The sequence below is a fragment of the Caloenas nicobarica genome, chromosome 1 (genome assembly GCF_036013445.1).
Source record: "Caloenas nicobarica isolate bCalNic1 chromosome 1, bCalNic1.hap1, whole genome shotgun sequence".
Taxonomy (NCBI): domain Eukaryota; kingdom Metazoa; phylum Chordata; class Aves; order Columbiformes; family Columbidae; genus Caloenas; species Caloenas nicobarica.
In genome coordinates, this window is record NC_088245.1 from 59,003,697 (window position 1) to 59,017,012 (window position 13,316).

The window sequence follows — 13,316 nt, forward strand, 5'->3', positions numbered from 1 at the left end:
CACCGCCGAGCGCCAGCGCCCTCAGCCCTTCCCCGCGCCGCAGAGAGGGACCGAACCCGAGCAGCACCGACCGCAGGTCCGTACCCGACACACAGCCCCGTTCCGCTTCTGCAGAGACACCCGCACGCTCCACAGACCCACGCAACTCAGCGGATTTAACGCTCTTCCCGCCCTTACAGAGACTCGCACAGCACGCAGGACACTTGCTGGTTTTGCCGCACATTTTTCTGGGCTCTGTGCCTGCCCGTGGTGGCGGAGCAGCCCACGGAAGTTCCCGCTCCCTCAGGTCGTTTCCCCCGTTTTTGGGGAGCGAGGGGGAAAAGGGAGGTCGTTATGAAAATCCCCTTCCCTCACCAATATACCAGTCGGCCTTTAGACTGTAAAGGCATAGGAGCTTTGTCAATACGCATTATTTCACCTTTTACGCTGCGACGCAATGGGGGAGCGGATTGGGACTGGAGGTTTTGGTATTAAAGGAAATTGAAGAGTGGGCCAGCCCTGGAAATAAAGACTGTGCTCTCAAGAGTTTGGAGCTGCACACGGAGGATAAAGTTCCACCTGTGCAACTACGTGTCCCCACCTGCGGGACAGTAGGTGAGTTCGAAGGTAACTCAGAGGACTTGGGTTCCCGCTGTGCACACTGCAGTGTGCGCGTCCACCCGGTCTCCAGGCAAAGAGGGGGTTTTTGCGCCATGCGCAAAGAGGGTGACCCCAGCAATGGGGCAGCAGCAATAGGAGCCGAGTGTCCCCACAAAAATCCCTCTGCTTCCACTTTCAGAGTCACACACCTGGAATAAAGCCCCACCAGACCCTCCTCCCACACTCCAGGCCTCAGTTTCCCCACCTTGAACAGCTCTCAGAGAAACAACGAGTGGCATCACCCCGCTTCTTCCATCACACCCATTATCATCCCCCCCCATACTTCCTCTCTCCGCCACCAATATTGGGTGGGGGGGACACACCAACAGACACAACCCCCCATTACCTGCATCCTCCAGGGGACCCAAGCTCCCCGAGCCCCCCGCTTCCCCAAGACCATGTAACCATCCTCATCCTCCATGTCACGGAAGAACCAGGAAGGCACAGGGCCGGGGACACAGAGTAGGGGACAGAAAACCAAACCACTGACGACCACGCAGGGCTTTTGCTGTCAAGGTACAAACTGTCAGCAGGGCCAGAGCTTCCTGCCACTATTGCAGCTAAGCAGCCCCAAAACTGCCAGGGAGAGCAGCCCCAACACCTGGTAAAGGCCACGGGGGTGCTTTTCCTCTAGAGAAAGGAAAATCAGCATATAGGGCTGCTGCCTGCAAGGAAAAGGAGAAATTAGGAAAAAACCTCTTTCACCCATCGTGGTTTAACCCAAACTGGCCATACAACCACGACAGACACTCGCTCACCCCCTCTCCCACCCCCGCCCCAGGGGAGAGAAACAAAAGGAAAGGGAAAAACTTGGATTGAGATAAACACAGTTTAAACAACTAACAAAATACTAATACACTACTAGTAAATATAACGATAAATATAGCTATAAAATAAATCCCCTCCATGTGCTGCCACTTCCCAGAAGTGGGGGGTGGGAAGGGAAAGGACAGGGTTGCCTTCAGCAGGCGCCTTCTGGAACAGACAAGACAACCATGATAATTTACCACGTTTTAAGAAAAAATTTAGTAGAAACATAGCAACAAGGTCTGTACTGGTCATGTGTGCCACAAAATCCACTTCACACCCTGGCAAAGGGCCAGGGACCTCAGCCAAGCTCTGTGTATCCATCTCATCTGGCAACAGCACCTTGAGCTCCATCACCACAGCGCAAAAGCAGAAATAGGCGAATTGCTCAAAAAGCAAGACGAGTGCTGGGCTGGTCCCAGGAGAAAGAAACCAGTTCTGTGCTTGAGGTCCTAGATCACACAGCCACAGTGGCCCTGATGTCTTCCAGTCCTGCAGGTTCCTCAGAGACCTGGCAGAGAGACGCTGCTGGGACCAGCAGCACTACAGATATACAGTTCAGAAGGAAATTCCCAAGCCACTCTGTGTTAATAGCAAAGGCAAAGTTGTGGACTTCCCAGCAGGAAAAAGTCCTTTCTCCCCATCAACTATTTCACATCAGAGCTTGGGCCTTGCTGCAGAGATAATGATGGGTCCGGAAGCAGTTTGAACTCCAGAGATCAGGGTAATTCAGCCAGAAACAAGACTCTTGGCCCTTCAGAGTGATCCTGCAAGAATAAGCAATGACACTGTTGGTACCCTTGGGGAAGCAGCTCTCCCCATAAGTGCCTGGAGGGAACAAGGGCTGCCTGCAAGGGACAGGCCCTGTAGCCACGTCCCACCAGGCCCCTGCCCATCCCAGCACAGGACGGTCTCCCTGTGACCCTGGTTCACAACGGGACTCACGTGTCATTGAAGATGCTGCCGTCCACCCACTCCAGGCGCCCGTCCTGTCTGCGCAGCCCAACCCAGTAATCAACGTTGCCCTTGAGGCGTGACAGAAACTCCTGGGGAGGAAAGAGAGAAGCCAACAGTCAGGAGCTGCTGCTGCCCCAGAGTGTCCCTGTCCCAGCCCCACACGAGGCCCCAGGATGGCAGCACCTCCCACCCAACGGCTGCTCCACCAAGCTCCAGAGCTTCTGCATGAGCTCCCCAGCCTGGCCAGCCGCACTGGTCCTGCTCTGCTGGAGCTCTGCTGTGCTTGCAGTCCCGCTGAGCTCCACGCGGGAGGACACGCACCCTGGGCTCCAAACTGTACCTGAGCCTCCTTCCCTCTGAGGCCACACGCCAGAACTGCATCTGTGTCCCTAGAAGCACCTCCAACCTCCCAGCACCAAGCCCGAGTTCTGCACCCAACCCAGACCCCCCCACACGGCCACAGCAGCCCCTCACTCACCATTTCCCACTCCCTCTTGATCACAGCCAGCGAGGCCCCGAGCGAGGAGCACCGCTCCTGGCCCTGCTCCCAGCTCCCCTCCTCGCTCGAGAGGTAGTAGCAGACATTGCGGTACCCAACCCAGTCGTCAGGACAGCCCAGCACGGCAGCTGCACGCCCTCCATCTCTTCCTGCTGGAGAGGGAAGGGGAGAAGGTCAGAGGACTCCTCTCCACAGGGACCAGGGGACACAGCTCCATGGGGCAGGGAAGGGGGCAGACCCAAGCTCCCCACACGGGGATCTCCCATTTGCTGCCAGGGACCCACAGGGAGCAAACACCCCAGGGGTTAACAGCCTGCCCCAGGGCACAGCCGGGGGTGTCCCTGCCCCTCCCCAGGAGCCCTGGGCCAGGGCAGGGGCACAGCCAGCCTGAGGGGCTGGCCCCAACACGCTCCCCCCACCAGCCTTGGCCTCACACACCAACGCCTGCCCCAGCCCTGAGGGGAAGGGGCCGCATCCAGCCCGGCGGCACACACGGCTCCGTGCTGAGGGGCCGCACGCAGGCGCCTGCTGCTCCCTTACCTGACAGCACAGCAACGGCCGCTGCCAAAACCAGGACCAGAGCCACAAGCACAGCCAGCACCAGGACATACACTGGATGCAGCGTGCACCACTCACCTGGAGGAGGAAAAAGCCACCAGCAGTGAGGAACCGTGCTGTCCCAGAGCTGGCCTGGCCCTTCACGTCCCCAACACCAGCTGCCTAGGGAAGGCAGAAGGCACCCCCTGCCCAGGGAAGAGCCCGCCCCAGGAGAGCTGCCAGAAGGATGGATATGTGGTGGGGCTGCTACGGGCCACTTGATAAGGGTCTGTACTCACCCAGAGCCCTGCACGCCCTTCTGCCTGCATTGCCTGGCATCTCTTGGTGAATGGACGCCCCTTCAGCCTGGGGACCCAAGGCCTGGTCCAGTTCTTCCTGCGAGGAAACACAGTCTCGCGTCCAAGGCTTCATAACTGATGGCAAGACCTGTTTCCAGTCCAGCTTGGACGCAGTTTTATGACCACAGTCGTTATCCTCGTCTTGGCAGATTGCAGAGAACACAATGAAGACGCAGTAAATCCAGATGTCTAACTCTGCATACCTAGCAGGGCCGTGCTAGGGCCTCAGATATCAGCCACAGCCAGTCCTGGATGACTCACAGGCTCGAGAAGGTGTTGCCAGCACGACCCTGCCCTGTCCCTGATCCGCCTGTGACACTGCAGGCAGTTCCCAGCACCTGGGGATACAGAGTCAGTGATTTGAGGGAACAGCCCTTGGCCCCCAGCACCCTCCCCACCCGGCCCAGACCGGCCACAAGGCACTCGCTGCCTGGGAGCACCCCCCTTCCCACCACTCCCCCTCCCTGTACCACCACCAGCAGCAGGGCCCCGGCATGGGAAGGCGGGCTCCAGGGCTAAGCACTCTTCCGTAATGGTTCACAACACCGACTGGCTCACCACAGCTCCCTTCCCGGCACAGCTGGGAGGACAGCGGCAACAGGGGGGGCCCACAAACAGCCGCTCCTCCGTCGGCACCAGGAGGAAGAAAACGCCATCCCCCACAGAGGAAAGGGAGCGCCAAGAGGAGAGCGAGCCCGAGCCCGCGCCTCCCCCGCCGCCAGGGGCGGGTCCCTTCCCCCGCCCCGCCCGTCGCCTCGCCGCCACCGTCCCGGGTCCCGTTCCCCGCCACCACCGCCGCCAGCGCCCTCAGCCCTTCCCCGCGCCGCAACGAGCGACTGAACCCGAGCAGCACCGACCGCAGGTCCTTACCCGACACACGGCCGCGTTCCGCTTCTACAAAAAACCCCACACGCTGCACAGACCCACGCAACTCGGCGAATTTATAGAGACTCGAACAGCCCGCCCCCCCAGTGCTGCGACCAATCAGCAGATACCAGCACGCCCATGGGGATCAACAGCGCACCGCCCAACGGCCAGCTCCGCCTCAGCATCGTCGTCCGACCGCTAGCATCGTCGTCCACCCCTCGCATCGTGCGACTGCTAGCATCGTCCACCGTTAGCATCGTTCACCCCTCGCAGCATCATTCACCCGTCGTAGCACCGTCCGACCGCTGGCATCGTCCTCCCACCGCTAGCAGCATCGTCCGACCGCTGGCATCGTCGTCCCACCGCTCGCATCGTCGTCCACCGTAGCACCGTCGGTCGCTAGCATCGTCCCCCGCCAGCACCGCCTAAGCAGCGCGCCGCCTCGGGAGCGCGTCTAGCGCTGGCATCGCCTACTGCTAAAACCGCCTCAGCATCGTGCCGAGTGCCAGCACCGCCGAGCGCCAGCGCCCTCAGCCCTTCCCCGCGCCGCAGAGAGGGACCGAACCCGAGCAGCACCGACCGCAGGTCCGTACCCGACACACAGCCCCGTTCCGCTTCTGCAGAGACACCCGCACGCTCCACAGACCCACGCAACTCAGCGGATTTAACGCTCTTCCCGCCCTTACAGAGACTCGCACAGCACGCAGGACACTTGCTGGTTTTGCCGCACATTTTTCTGGGCTCTGTGCCTGCCCGTGGTGGCGGAGCAGCCCACGGAAGTTCCCGCTCCCTCAGGTCGTTTCCCCCGTTTTTGGGGAGCGAGGGGGAAAAGGGAGGTCGTTATGAAAATCCCCTTCCCTCACCAATATACCAGTCGGCCTTTAGACTGTAAAGGCATATGAGCTTTGTCAATACGCATTATTTCACATTTTACGCTGCGACGCAATGGGGGAGCGGATTGGGACTGGAGATTCTGGTATTAATGAAAGAAAGTTGAAGAGTGGGCCAGCCCTGGAAATAAAGACTGTGCTCTCAGGAGTTTGGAGCTGCACACGGAGGACAAAGTTCCACCTGTGCAACTACGTGTCCCCACCTGCGGGACAGTAGGTGAGTTCGAAGGTAGCTCAGAGGACTTGGGTTCTCGCTGTGCACGCTGCAGTGTGCGCGTCCACCCGGTCTCCAGGCAAAGAGGGGGTTTTTGCGCCATGCGCAAAGAGGGTGACCCCAGCAATGGGGCAGCAGCCATAGGAGCCGAGTGTCCCCACAAAAATCCCTCTGCTTCCACTTTCAGAGTCACACACCTGGAGTAAAGCCCCACCAGACCCTCCTCCCACACTCCAGGCCTCAGTTTCCCCACCTTGAACAGCTCTCAGAGAAACAACGAGTGGCATCACCCCGCTTCTTCCATCACACCCATTATCATCCCCCCCCATACTTCCTCTCTCCGCCACCAATATTGGGTGGGGGGGACACACCAACAGACACAACCCCCCATTACCTGCATCCTCCAGGGGACCCAAGCTCCCCGAGCTCCCCGCTTCCCCAAGACCATGTAACCATCCTCATCCTCCATGTCACGGAAGAACCAGGAAGGCACAGGGCCGGGGACACAGAGTAGGGGACAGGAAACCAAACCACTGACGACCACGCAGGGCTTTTGCTGTCAAGGTACAAACTGTCAGCAGGGCCAGAGCTTCCTGCCACTATTGCAGCTAAGCAGCCCCAAAACTGCCAGGGAGAGCAGCCCCAACACCTGGTAAAGGCCACGGGGGTGCTTTTCCTCTAGAGAAAGGAAAATCAGCATATAGGGCTGCTGCCTGCAAGGAAAAGGAGAAATTAGGAAAAAACCTCTTTCACCCATCGTGGTTTAACCCAAACTGGCCATACAACCACGACAGACACTCGCTCACCCCCTCTCCCACCCCCGCCCCAGGGGAGAGAAACAAAAGGAAAGGGAAAAACTTGGATTGAGATAAACACAGTTTAAACAACTAACAAAATACTAATACACTACTAGTAAATATAACGATAAATATAGCTATAAATACAGCTATAAAATAAATCCCCTCCATGTGCTGCCACTTCCCAGAAGTGGGGGGTGGGAAGGGAAAGGACAGGGTTGCCTTCAGCAGGCGCCTTCTGGAACAGACAAGACAACCATGATAATTTACCATGTTTTAAGAAAAAATTTAGTAGAAACATAGCAACAAGGTCTGTACTGGTCATGTGTGCCACAAAATCCACTTCACACCCTGGCAAACGGCCAGGGACCTCAGCCAAGCTCTGTGTACCCATCTCATCTGGCAACAGCACCTTGAGCTCCATCACCACAGCGCAAAAGCAGAAATAGGCGAATTGCTCAAAAAGCAAGACGTGTGCTGGGCTGGTCCCAGGAGAAAGAAACCAGTTCTGTGCTTGAGGTCCCAGATCACACAGCCACAGTGGCCCTGATGTCTTCCAGTCCTGCAGGTTCCTCAGAGACCTGGCAGAGAGACGCTGCTGGGACCAGCAGCACTACAGATATACAGTTCAGAAGGAAATTCCCAAGCCACTCTGTGTTAATAGCAAAGGCAAAGTTGTGGACTTCCCAGCAGGAAAAAGTCCTTTCTCCCCATCAACTATTTCACATCAGAGCTTGGGCCTTGCTGCAGAGATAATGATGGGTCCGGAAGCAGTTTGAACTCCAGAGATCAGGGTAATTCAGCCAGAAACAAGACTCTTGGCCCTTCAGAGTGATCCTGCAAGAATAAGCAATGACACTGTTGGTACCCTTGGGGAAGCAGCTCTCCCCATAAGTGCCTGGAGGGAACAAGGGCTGCCTGCAAGGGACAGGCCCTGTAGCCACGTCCCACCAGGCCCCTGCCCATCCCAGCACAGGACGGTCTCCCTGTGACCCTGGTTCACAACGGGACTCACGTGTCATTGAAGCTGCTGCCGTCCACCCACTCCAGGCGCCCGTCCTGTCTGCGCAGCCCAACCCAGTAATCAATGTTGCCCCTGAGGCGTGATAGAAACTCCTGGGGAGGAAAGAGAGAAGCCAACAGTCAGGAGCTGCTGCCGCCCCAGAGTGTCCCTGTCCCAGCCCCACACGAGGCCCCAGGATGGCAGCACCTCCCACCCAACGGCTGCTCCACCAAGCTCCAGAGCTTCTGCATGAGCTCCCCAGCCTGGCCAGCCGCACTGGTCCTGCTCTGCTGGAGCTCTGCTGTGCTTGCGGTCCCGCTGAGCTCCACGCGGGAGGACACGCACCCTGGGCTCCACACTGTACCTGAGCCTCCTTCCCTCTGAGGCCACACGCCAGAACTGCATCTGTGTCCCTAGAAGCACCTCCAACCTCCCAGCACCAAGCCCGAGTTCTGCACCCAACCCAGACCCCCCCACACGGCCACAGCAGCCCCTCACTCACCATTTCCCACTCCCTCTTGATCACAGCCAGCGAGGCCCCGAGCGAGGAGCACCGCTCCTGGCCCCACTCCCAGCTCCCCTCCTCGCTCGAGAGGTAGTAGCAGACATTGCGGTACCCAACCCAGTCGTCAGGACAGCCCAGCACGGCAGCTGCACGCCCTCCATCTCTTCCTGCTGGAGAGGGAAGGGGAGAAGGTCAGAGGACTCCTCTCCACAGGGACCAGGGGACACAGCTCCATGGGGCAGGGAAGGGGGCAGACCCAAGCTCCCCACACGGGGATCTCCCATTTGCTGCCAGGGACCCACAGGGAGCAAACACCCCAGGGGTTAACAGCCTGCCCCAGGGCACAGCCGGGGGTGTCCCTGCCCCTCCCCAGGAGCCCTGGGCCAGGGCAGGGGCACAGCCAGCCTGAGGGGCTGGCCCCAACACGCTCCCCCCACCAGCCTTGGCCTCACACACCAACGCCTGCCCCAGCCCTGAGGGGAAGGGGCCGCATCCAGCCCGGCGGCACACACGGCTCCGTGCTGAGGGGCCGCACGCAGGCGCCTGCTGCTCCCTTACCTGACAGCACAGCAACGGCCGCTGCCAAAACCAGGACCAGAGCCACAAGCACAGCCAGCACCAGGACATACACTGGATGCAGCGTGCACCACTCACCTGGAGGAGGAAAAAGCCACCAGCAGTGAGGAACCGTGCTGTCCCAGAGCTGGCCTGGCCCTTCACGTCCCCAACACCAGCTGCCTAGGGAAGGCAGAAGGCACCCCCTGCCCAGGGAAGAGCCCGCCCCAGGAGAGCTGCCAGAAGGATGGATATGTGGTGGGGCTGCTACGGGCCACTTGATAAGGGTCTGTACTCACCCAGAGCCCTGCACGCCCTTCTGCCTGCATTGCCTGGCATCTCTTGGTGAATGGACGCCCCTTCAGCCTGGGGACCCAAGGCCTGGTCCAGTTCTTCCTGCGAGGAAACACAGTCTCGCGTCCAAGGCTTCATAACTGATGGCAAGACCTGTTTCCAGTCCAGCTTGGACGCAGTTTTATGACCACAGTCGTTATCCTCGTCTTGGCAGATTGCAGAGAACACAATGAAGACGCAGTAAATCCAGATGTCTAACTCTGCATACCTAGCAGGGCCATGCTAGGGCCTCAGATATCAGCCACAGCCAGTCCTGGATGACTCACAGGCTCGAGAAGGTGTTGCCAGCACGACCCTGCCCTGTCCCTGATCCGCCTGTGACACTGCAGGCAGTTCCCAGCACCTGGGGATACAGAGTCAGTGATTTGAGGGAACAGCCCTTGGCCCCCAGCACCCTCCCCACCCGGCCCAGACCGGCCACAAGGCACTCGCTGCCTGGGAGCACCCCCCTTCCCACCACTCCCCCTCCCTGTACCACCACCAGCAGCAGGGCCCCGGCATGGGAAGGCGGGCTCCAGGGCTAAGCACTCTTCCGTAATGGTTCACAACACCGACTGGCTCACCACAGCTCCCTTCCCGGCACAGCTGGGAGGACAGCGGCAACAGGGGGGGCCCACAAACAGCCGCTCCTCCGTCGGCACCAGGAGGAAGAAAACGCCATCCCCCACAGAGGAAAGGGAGCGCCAAGAGGAGAGCGAGCCCGAGCCCGCGCCTCCCCCGCCGCCAGGGGCGGGTCCCTTCCCCCGCCCCGCCCGTCGCCTCGCCGCCACCGTCCCGGGTCCCGTTCCCCGCCACCACCGCCGCCCGCCGCCAGCGCCCTCAGCCCTTCCCCGCGCCGCAACGAGCGACTGAACCCGAGCAGCACCGACCGCAGGTCCTTACCCGATACACGGCCGCGTTCCGCTTCTACAAAAAACCCCACACGCTGCACAGACCCACGCAACTCGGCGAATTTATAGAGACTCGAACAGCCCGCCCCCCCAGTGCTGCGACCAATCAGCAGATACCAGCACGCCCATGGGGATCAACAGCGCACCGCCCAACGGCCAGCTCCGCCTCAGCATCGTCGTCCGACCGCTAGCATCGTCGTCCGACCGCTAGCATCGTCGTCCGACCGCTAGCATCGTCGTCCACCCCTCGCATCGTGCGACTGCTAGCATCGTCCACCGTTAGCATCGTTCACTCCTCGCAGCATCGTTCACCCGTCGCAGCATCGTCCGACCGCTGGCATCGACGTCCACACCTGGCATCGTCGTCCGACCGCTGGCATCGTCGTCCGACTGCTAGCACCGTCGTCCCACCGCTAGCAGCATCGTCCGACCGCTGGCATCGTCGTCCACCCCTCGCATCGTCGTCCGACCGCTAGCATCGTCGTCCACCCCTCGCATCGTGCGACTGCTAGCATCGTCCACCGTTAGCATCGTTCAGCCCTCGCAGCATCATTCACCCGTCGTAGCACCATCCGACCGCTGGCATCGTCGTCCCACCGCTAGCAGCATCGTCCGACCGCTGGCATCGTCGTCCCACCGCTCGCATCGTCGTCCACCGTAGCACCGTCGGTCGCTAGCATCGTCCCCCGCCAGCACAGCCTAAGCAGCGCGCCGCCTCGGGAGCGCGTCTAGCGCTGGCATCGCCTACTGCTAAAACCGCCTCAGCATCGTGCCGAGTGCCAGCACCGCCGAGCGCCAGCGCCCTCAGCCCTTCCCCGCGCCGCAGCGAGGGACCGAACCCGAGCAGCACCGACCGCAGGTCCGTACCCGACACACAGCCCCGTTCCGCTTCTGCAGAGACACCCGCACGCTCCACAGACCCACGCAACTCAGCGGATTTAACGCTCTTCCCGCCCTTACAGAGACTCGCACAGCACGCAGGACACTTGCTGGTTTTGCCGCACATTTTTCTGGGCTCTGTGCCTGCCCGTGGTGGCGGAGCAGCCCACGGAAGTTCCCGCTCCCTCAGGTCGTTTCCCCCGTTTTTGGGGAGCGAGGGGGAAAAGGGAGGTCGTTATGAAAATCCCCTTCCCTCACCAATATACCAGTCGGCCTTTAGACTGTAAAGGCATATGAGCTTTGTCAATACGCATTATTTCACCTTTTACAATGCGACGCAGTGGGGGAGCGGATTGGGACTGGAGATTCTGGTATTAAAGGAAATTGAAGAGTGGGCCAGCCCTGGAAATAAAGACTGTGCTCTCAGGAGTCTGGAGCTGGCGGTGCTGGCATTCGGCACGATGCTGAGGCGGTTTTAGCAGTAGGCGATGCTAGTGCTAGACGCGCTCCTGAGGCGGCGCGCTGCTTAGGCGGTGCTGGCGGGGGACGATGCTAGCGATCGACGGTGCTACGGTGGACGATAATGCCAGCGGTCGGACGATGCGACCGGTGGGACGACGATGCCAGCGGTGGGATGACGATGCCAGCGGTCGGACGATGCTCCTAGCGGTGGGACGACGATGCCAGCAGTCGAACGACGATGCCTGCGGTCGGACGACGATGCTAACGGTGGACGACGATGCCAGCGGTCGGACCATGCTGCGACGGCTGAACGATGCTGCGTGGGGTGGACGATGCTAGCGGTGGACGATGGGAGGGCTGGACGACGATGCTAGCGGTGGGACGAGGATGCGAGGGGTGGACGAGGATGCGAGGGGTGGACGAGGATGCGAGGGGTGGACGAGGATGCGAGGGGTGGGACGACGATGCCAGCGGTCGGACGACGATGCCAGCGGTCGGACGACGATGCCAGCGGTCGGACGACGATGCTGCGAGGGGTCGGACGACGATGCTGCGAGGGGTCGGACGACGATGCTGCGAGGGGTGGACGGTGCTTAACAGTCGCACGATGCGAGGGGTGGACGACGATGCGAGGGGTGGACGACGATGCGAGGGGTGGACGACGATGCGAGGGGTGGACGACGATGCGAGGGGTGGACGACGATGCGAGGGGTGGACGACGCTAGCGGTCGGACGATGCTGGCGCGGTGCGCTGCTGGGGCGGTGCGCTGCTGGGTGTCGGCGGTACTGGCGGTCGTGGATGCGCTCCTGAGGCGATGCGCTGTTGATCCGGATTTGCCGGGGCTCCACTTTCCTGTAATTAATTCTCAACGAGGCCAGCAGCGTTTCAAAGACATATCAGAAGACGCGATGGATACACCCCCCCCCCCCCGTTTGAATTAACTGAATTTTTAGTCCAGGTAGATTTTTGGCGAGTAGGTGCGACCTACTTGCACGATACAATCCTATTACTCCTATTGCATGATTGCAATCAGCAAGAATTCACCACCGTGGCGCAAAACCCCCCTCTTTGCCTGGAGACCGGGTGGACGCTCACACTGCAGTGTGCACAGCGGGAACCCGAGTCCTCTGAGATACCTTCGAACTCACCTACTGTCCCGCAGGTGGGGACACGTAGTTGCACAGGTGGAACTTTATCCTCCGTGTGCAGCTCCAAACTCCTGAGAGCAAAGTCTTTATTTCCAGGGCTGGCCCACTCTTCGACTTTCTTTAATTAACACCAGAATCTCCAGTCCCAATCCGCTGGCATCGTCGTCCGACCGCTGGCACCGTCGTCCACCCCTCGCAGCACCGTCATCCGACCGCTGCCATCGTCCGACCGCTCTCATCGTCGTCCACCGTAGCACCGTCGGTCGCTAGCATCGTCCCCCGCCAGCACTGCCTAAGCAGCGCGCCGCCTCGGGAGCGCGTCTAGCACTAGCATCGCCTACTGCTAAAACCGCCTCAGCATCGTGCCGAGTGCCAGCACCGCCGAGCGCCAGCGCCCTCAGCCCTTCCCCGCGCCGCAGCGAGGGACCGAACCCGTGTGCCGGCACATCGGGATCAATTGCGCACCGCCCGCCGCCAGCGCCCTCAGCCCTTCTCCGTGCCGCAGCGAGTGACCGAACCCGAGCAGCACCGACCGCAGGTCCGTACCGACACACAGCCCCGTTCCGCTTCTGCAGAGACACCCGCACGCTCCACAGACCCACGCAACTCAGCGGATTTAACGCTCTTCCCGCCCTTACAGAGACTCGCACAGCACGCAGGACACTTGCTGGTTTTGCCGCACATTTTTCTGGGCTCTGTGCCTGCCCGTGGTGGCGGAGCAGCCCACGGAAGTTCCCGCTCCCTCAGGTCGTTTCCCCCGTTTTTGGGGAGCGAGGGGGAAAAGGGAGGTCGTTATGAAAATCCCCTTCCCTCACCAATATACCAGTCGGCCTTTAGACTGTAAAGGCATATGAGCTTTGTCAATACGCATTATTTCACGTTTCACGCTGCGACGCAATGGGGGAGCGGATTGGGACTGGAGGTTTTGGTATTAAAGGAAATTGAAGAGTGGG

At 60.3% G+C, this 13,316-nt stretch overlaps 2 protein-coding genes across 6 annotated transcripts; both read right to left on the reverse strand.

Moving 5' to 3' along the window:
• Positions 1-1,652: 1,652 nt before the first annotated feature.
• Positions 1,653-4,706, reverse strand: LOC135994020 (C-type lectin domain family 2 member B-like). Of its 3 annotated transcripts, none has more exons than XM_065644295.1 (6): positions 4,669-4,706; positions 3,739-4,136; positions 3,443-3,538; positions 2,882-3,054; positions 2,392-2,492; positions 1,653-2,213 (listed from the first exon to the last, which is right to left on the reverse strand). In XM_065644295.1, the coding sequence occupies exons 2-6, from the start codon at positions 3,869-3,871 to the stop codon at positions 2,099-2,101; spliced, it is 618 nt and encodes a 205-aa protein (XP_065500367.1). In that variant the 5' UTR covers positions 3,872-4,136; positions 4,669-4,706; the 3' UTR covers positions 1,653-2,098. The 3 variants fall into 3 exon arrangements, with proteins under 3 accessions (XP_065500367.1, XP_065500374.1, XP_065500383.1); XM_065644302.1 differs by lacking the exon at positions 4,669-4,706 and adding an exon at positions 4,357-4,443; XM_065644311.1 differs by lacking the exon at positions 3,443-3,538.
• A 2,118-nt stretch (positions 4,707-6,824) lies between these two features.
• On the reverse strand, positions 6,825-9,909 carry LOC136000208 (C-type lectin domain family 2 member B-like). 3 transcript variants are annotated; one of them, XM_065653981.1, is made up of 6 exons: positions 9,866-9,909; positions 8,929-9,326; positions 8,633-8,728; positions 8,072-8,244; positions 7,582-7,682; positions 6,825-7,403 (listed from the first exon to the last, which is right to left on the reverse strand). In XM_065653981.1, exons 2-6 carry the CDS (start codon positions 9,059-9,061, stop codon positions 7,289-7,291), a joined length of 618 nt encoding a protein of 205 aa, XP_065510053.1. In that variant the 5' UTR covers positions 9,062-9,326; positions 9,866-9,909; the 3' UTR covers positions 6,825-7,288. The 3 variants fall into 3 exon arrangements, with proteins under 3 accessions (XP_065510053.1, XP_065510062.1, XP_065510068.1); XM_065653990.1 differs by lacking the exon at positions 9,866-9,909 and adding an exon at positions 9,547-9,614; XM_065653996.1 differs by lacking the exon at positions 8,633-8,728.
• Positions 9,910-13,316: the final 3,407 nt, after the last annotated feature.

Excerpts from the sequence above, each read along its gene's own strand:
- LOC135994020 (XM_065644295.1), bottom strand. The coding sequence starts at position 3,871 with ATGAAGCCTTGGACGCGAGACTGTGTTTCCTCGCAGGAAGAACTGGAC. Across the intron at positions 2,493-2,881 it reads TCAAGAGGGAGTGGGAAATG|GAGTTTCTGTCACGCCTCAA; the intron begins GTGAGTGAGGGG and ends TTTCCTCCCCAG. Across the intron at positions 2,214-2,391 it reads GGCAGCATCTTCAATGACAC|GATCACTCTGAAGGGCCAAG; the intron begins GTGAGTCCCGTT and ends TTATTCTTGCAG.
- LOC136000208 (XM_065653981.1), bottom strand. The coding sequence starts at position 9,061 with ATGAAGCCTTGGACGCGAGACTGTGTTTCCTCGCAGGAAGAACTGGAC. Across the intron at positions 8,245-8,632 it reads GGCCGTTGCTGTGCTGTCAG|CAGGAAGAGATGGAGGGCGT; the intron begins GTAAGGGAGCAG and ends TTCCCTCTCCAG. Across the intron at positions 7,683-8,071 it reads TCAAGAGGGAGTGGGAAATG|GAGTTTCTATCACGCCTCAG; the intron begins GTGAGTGAGGGG and ends TTTCCTCCCCAG.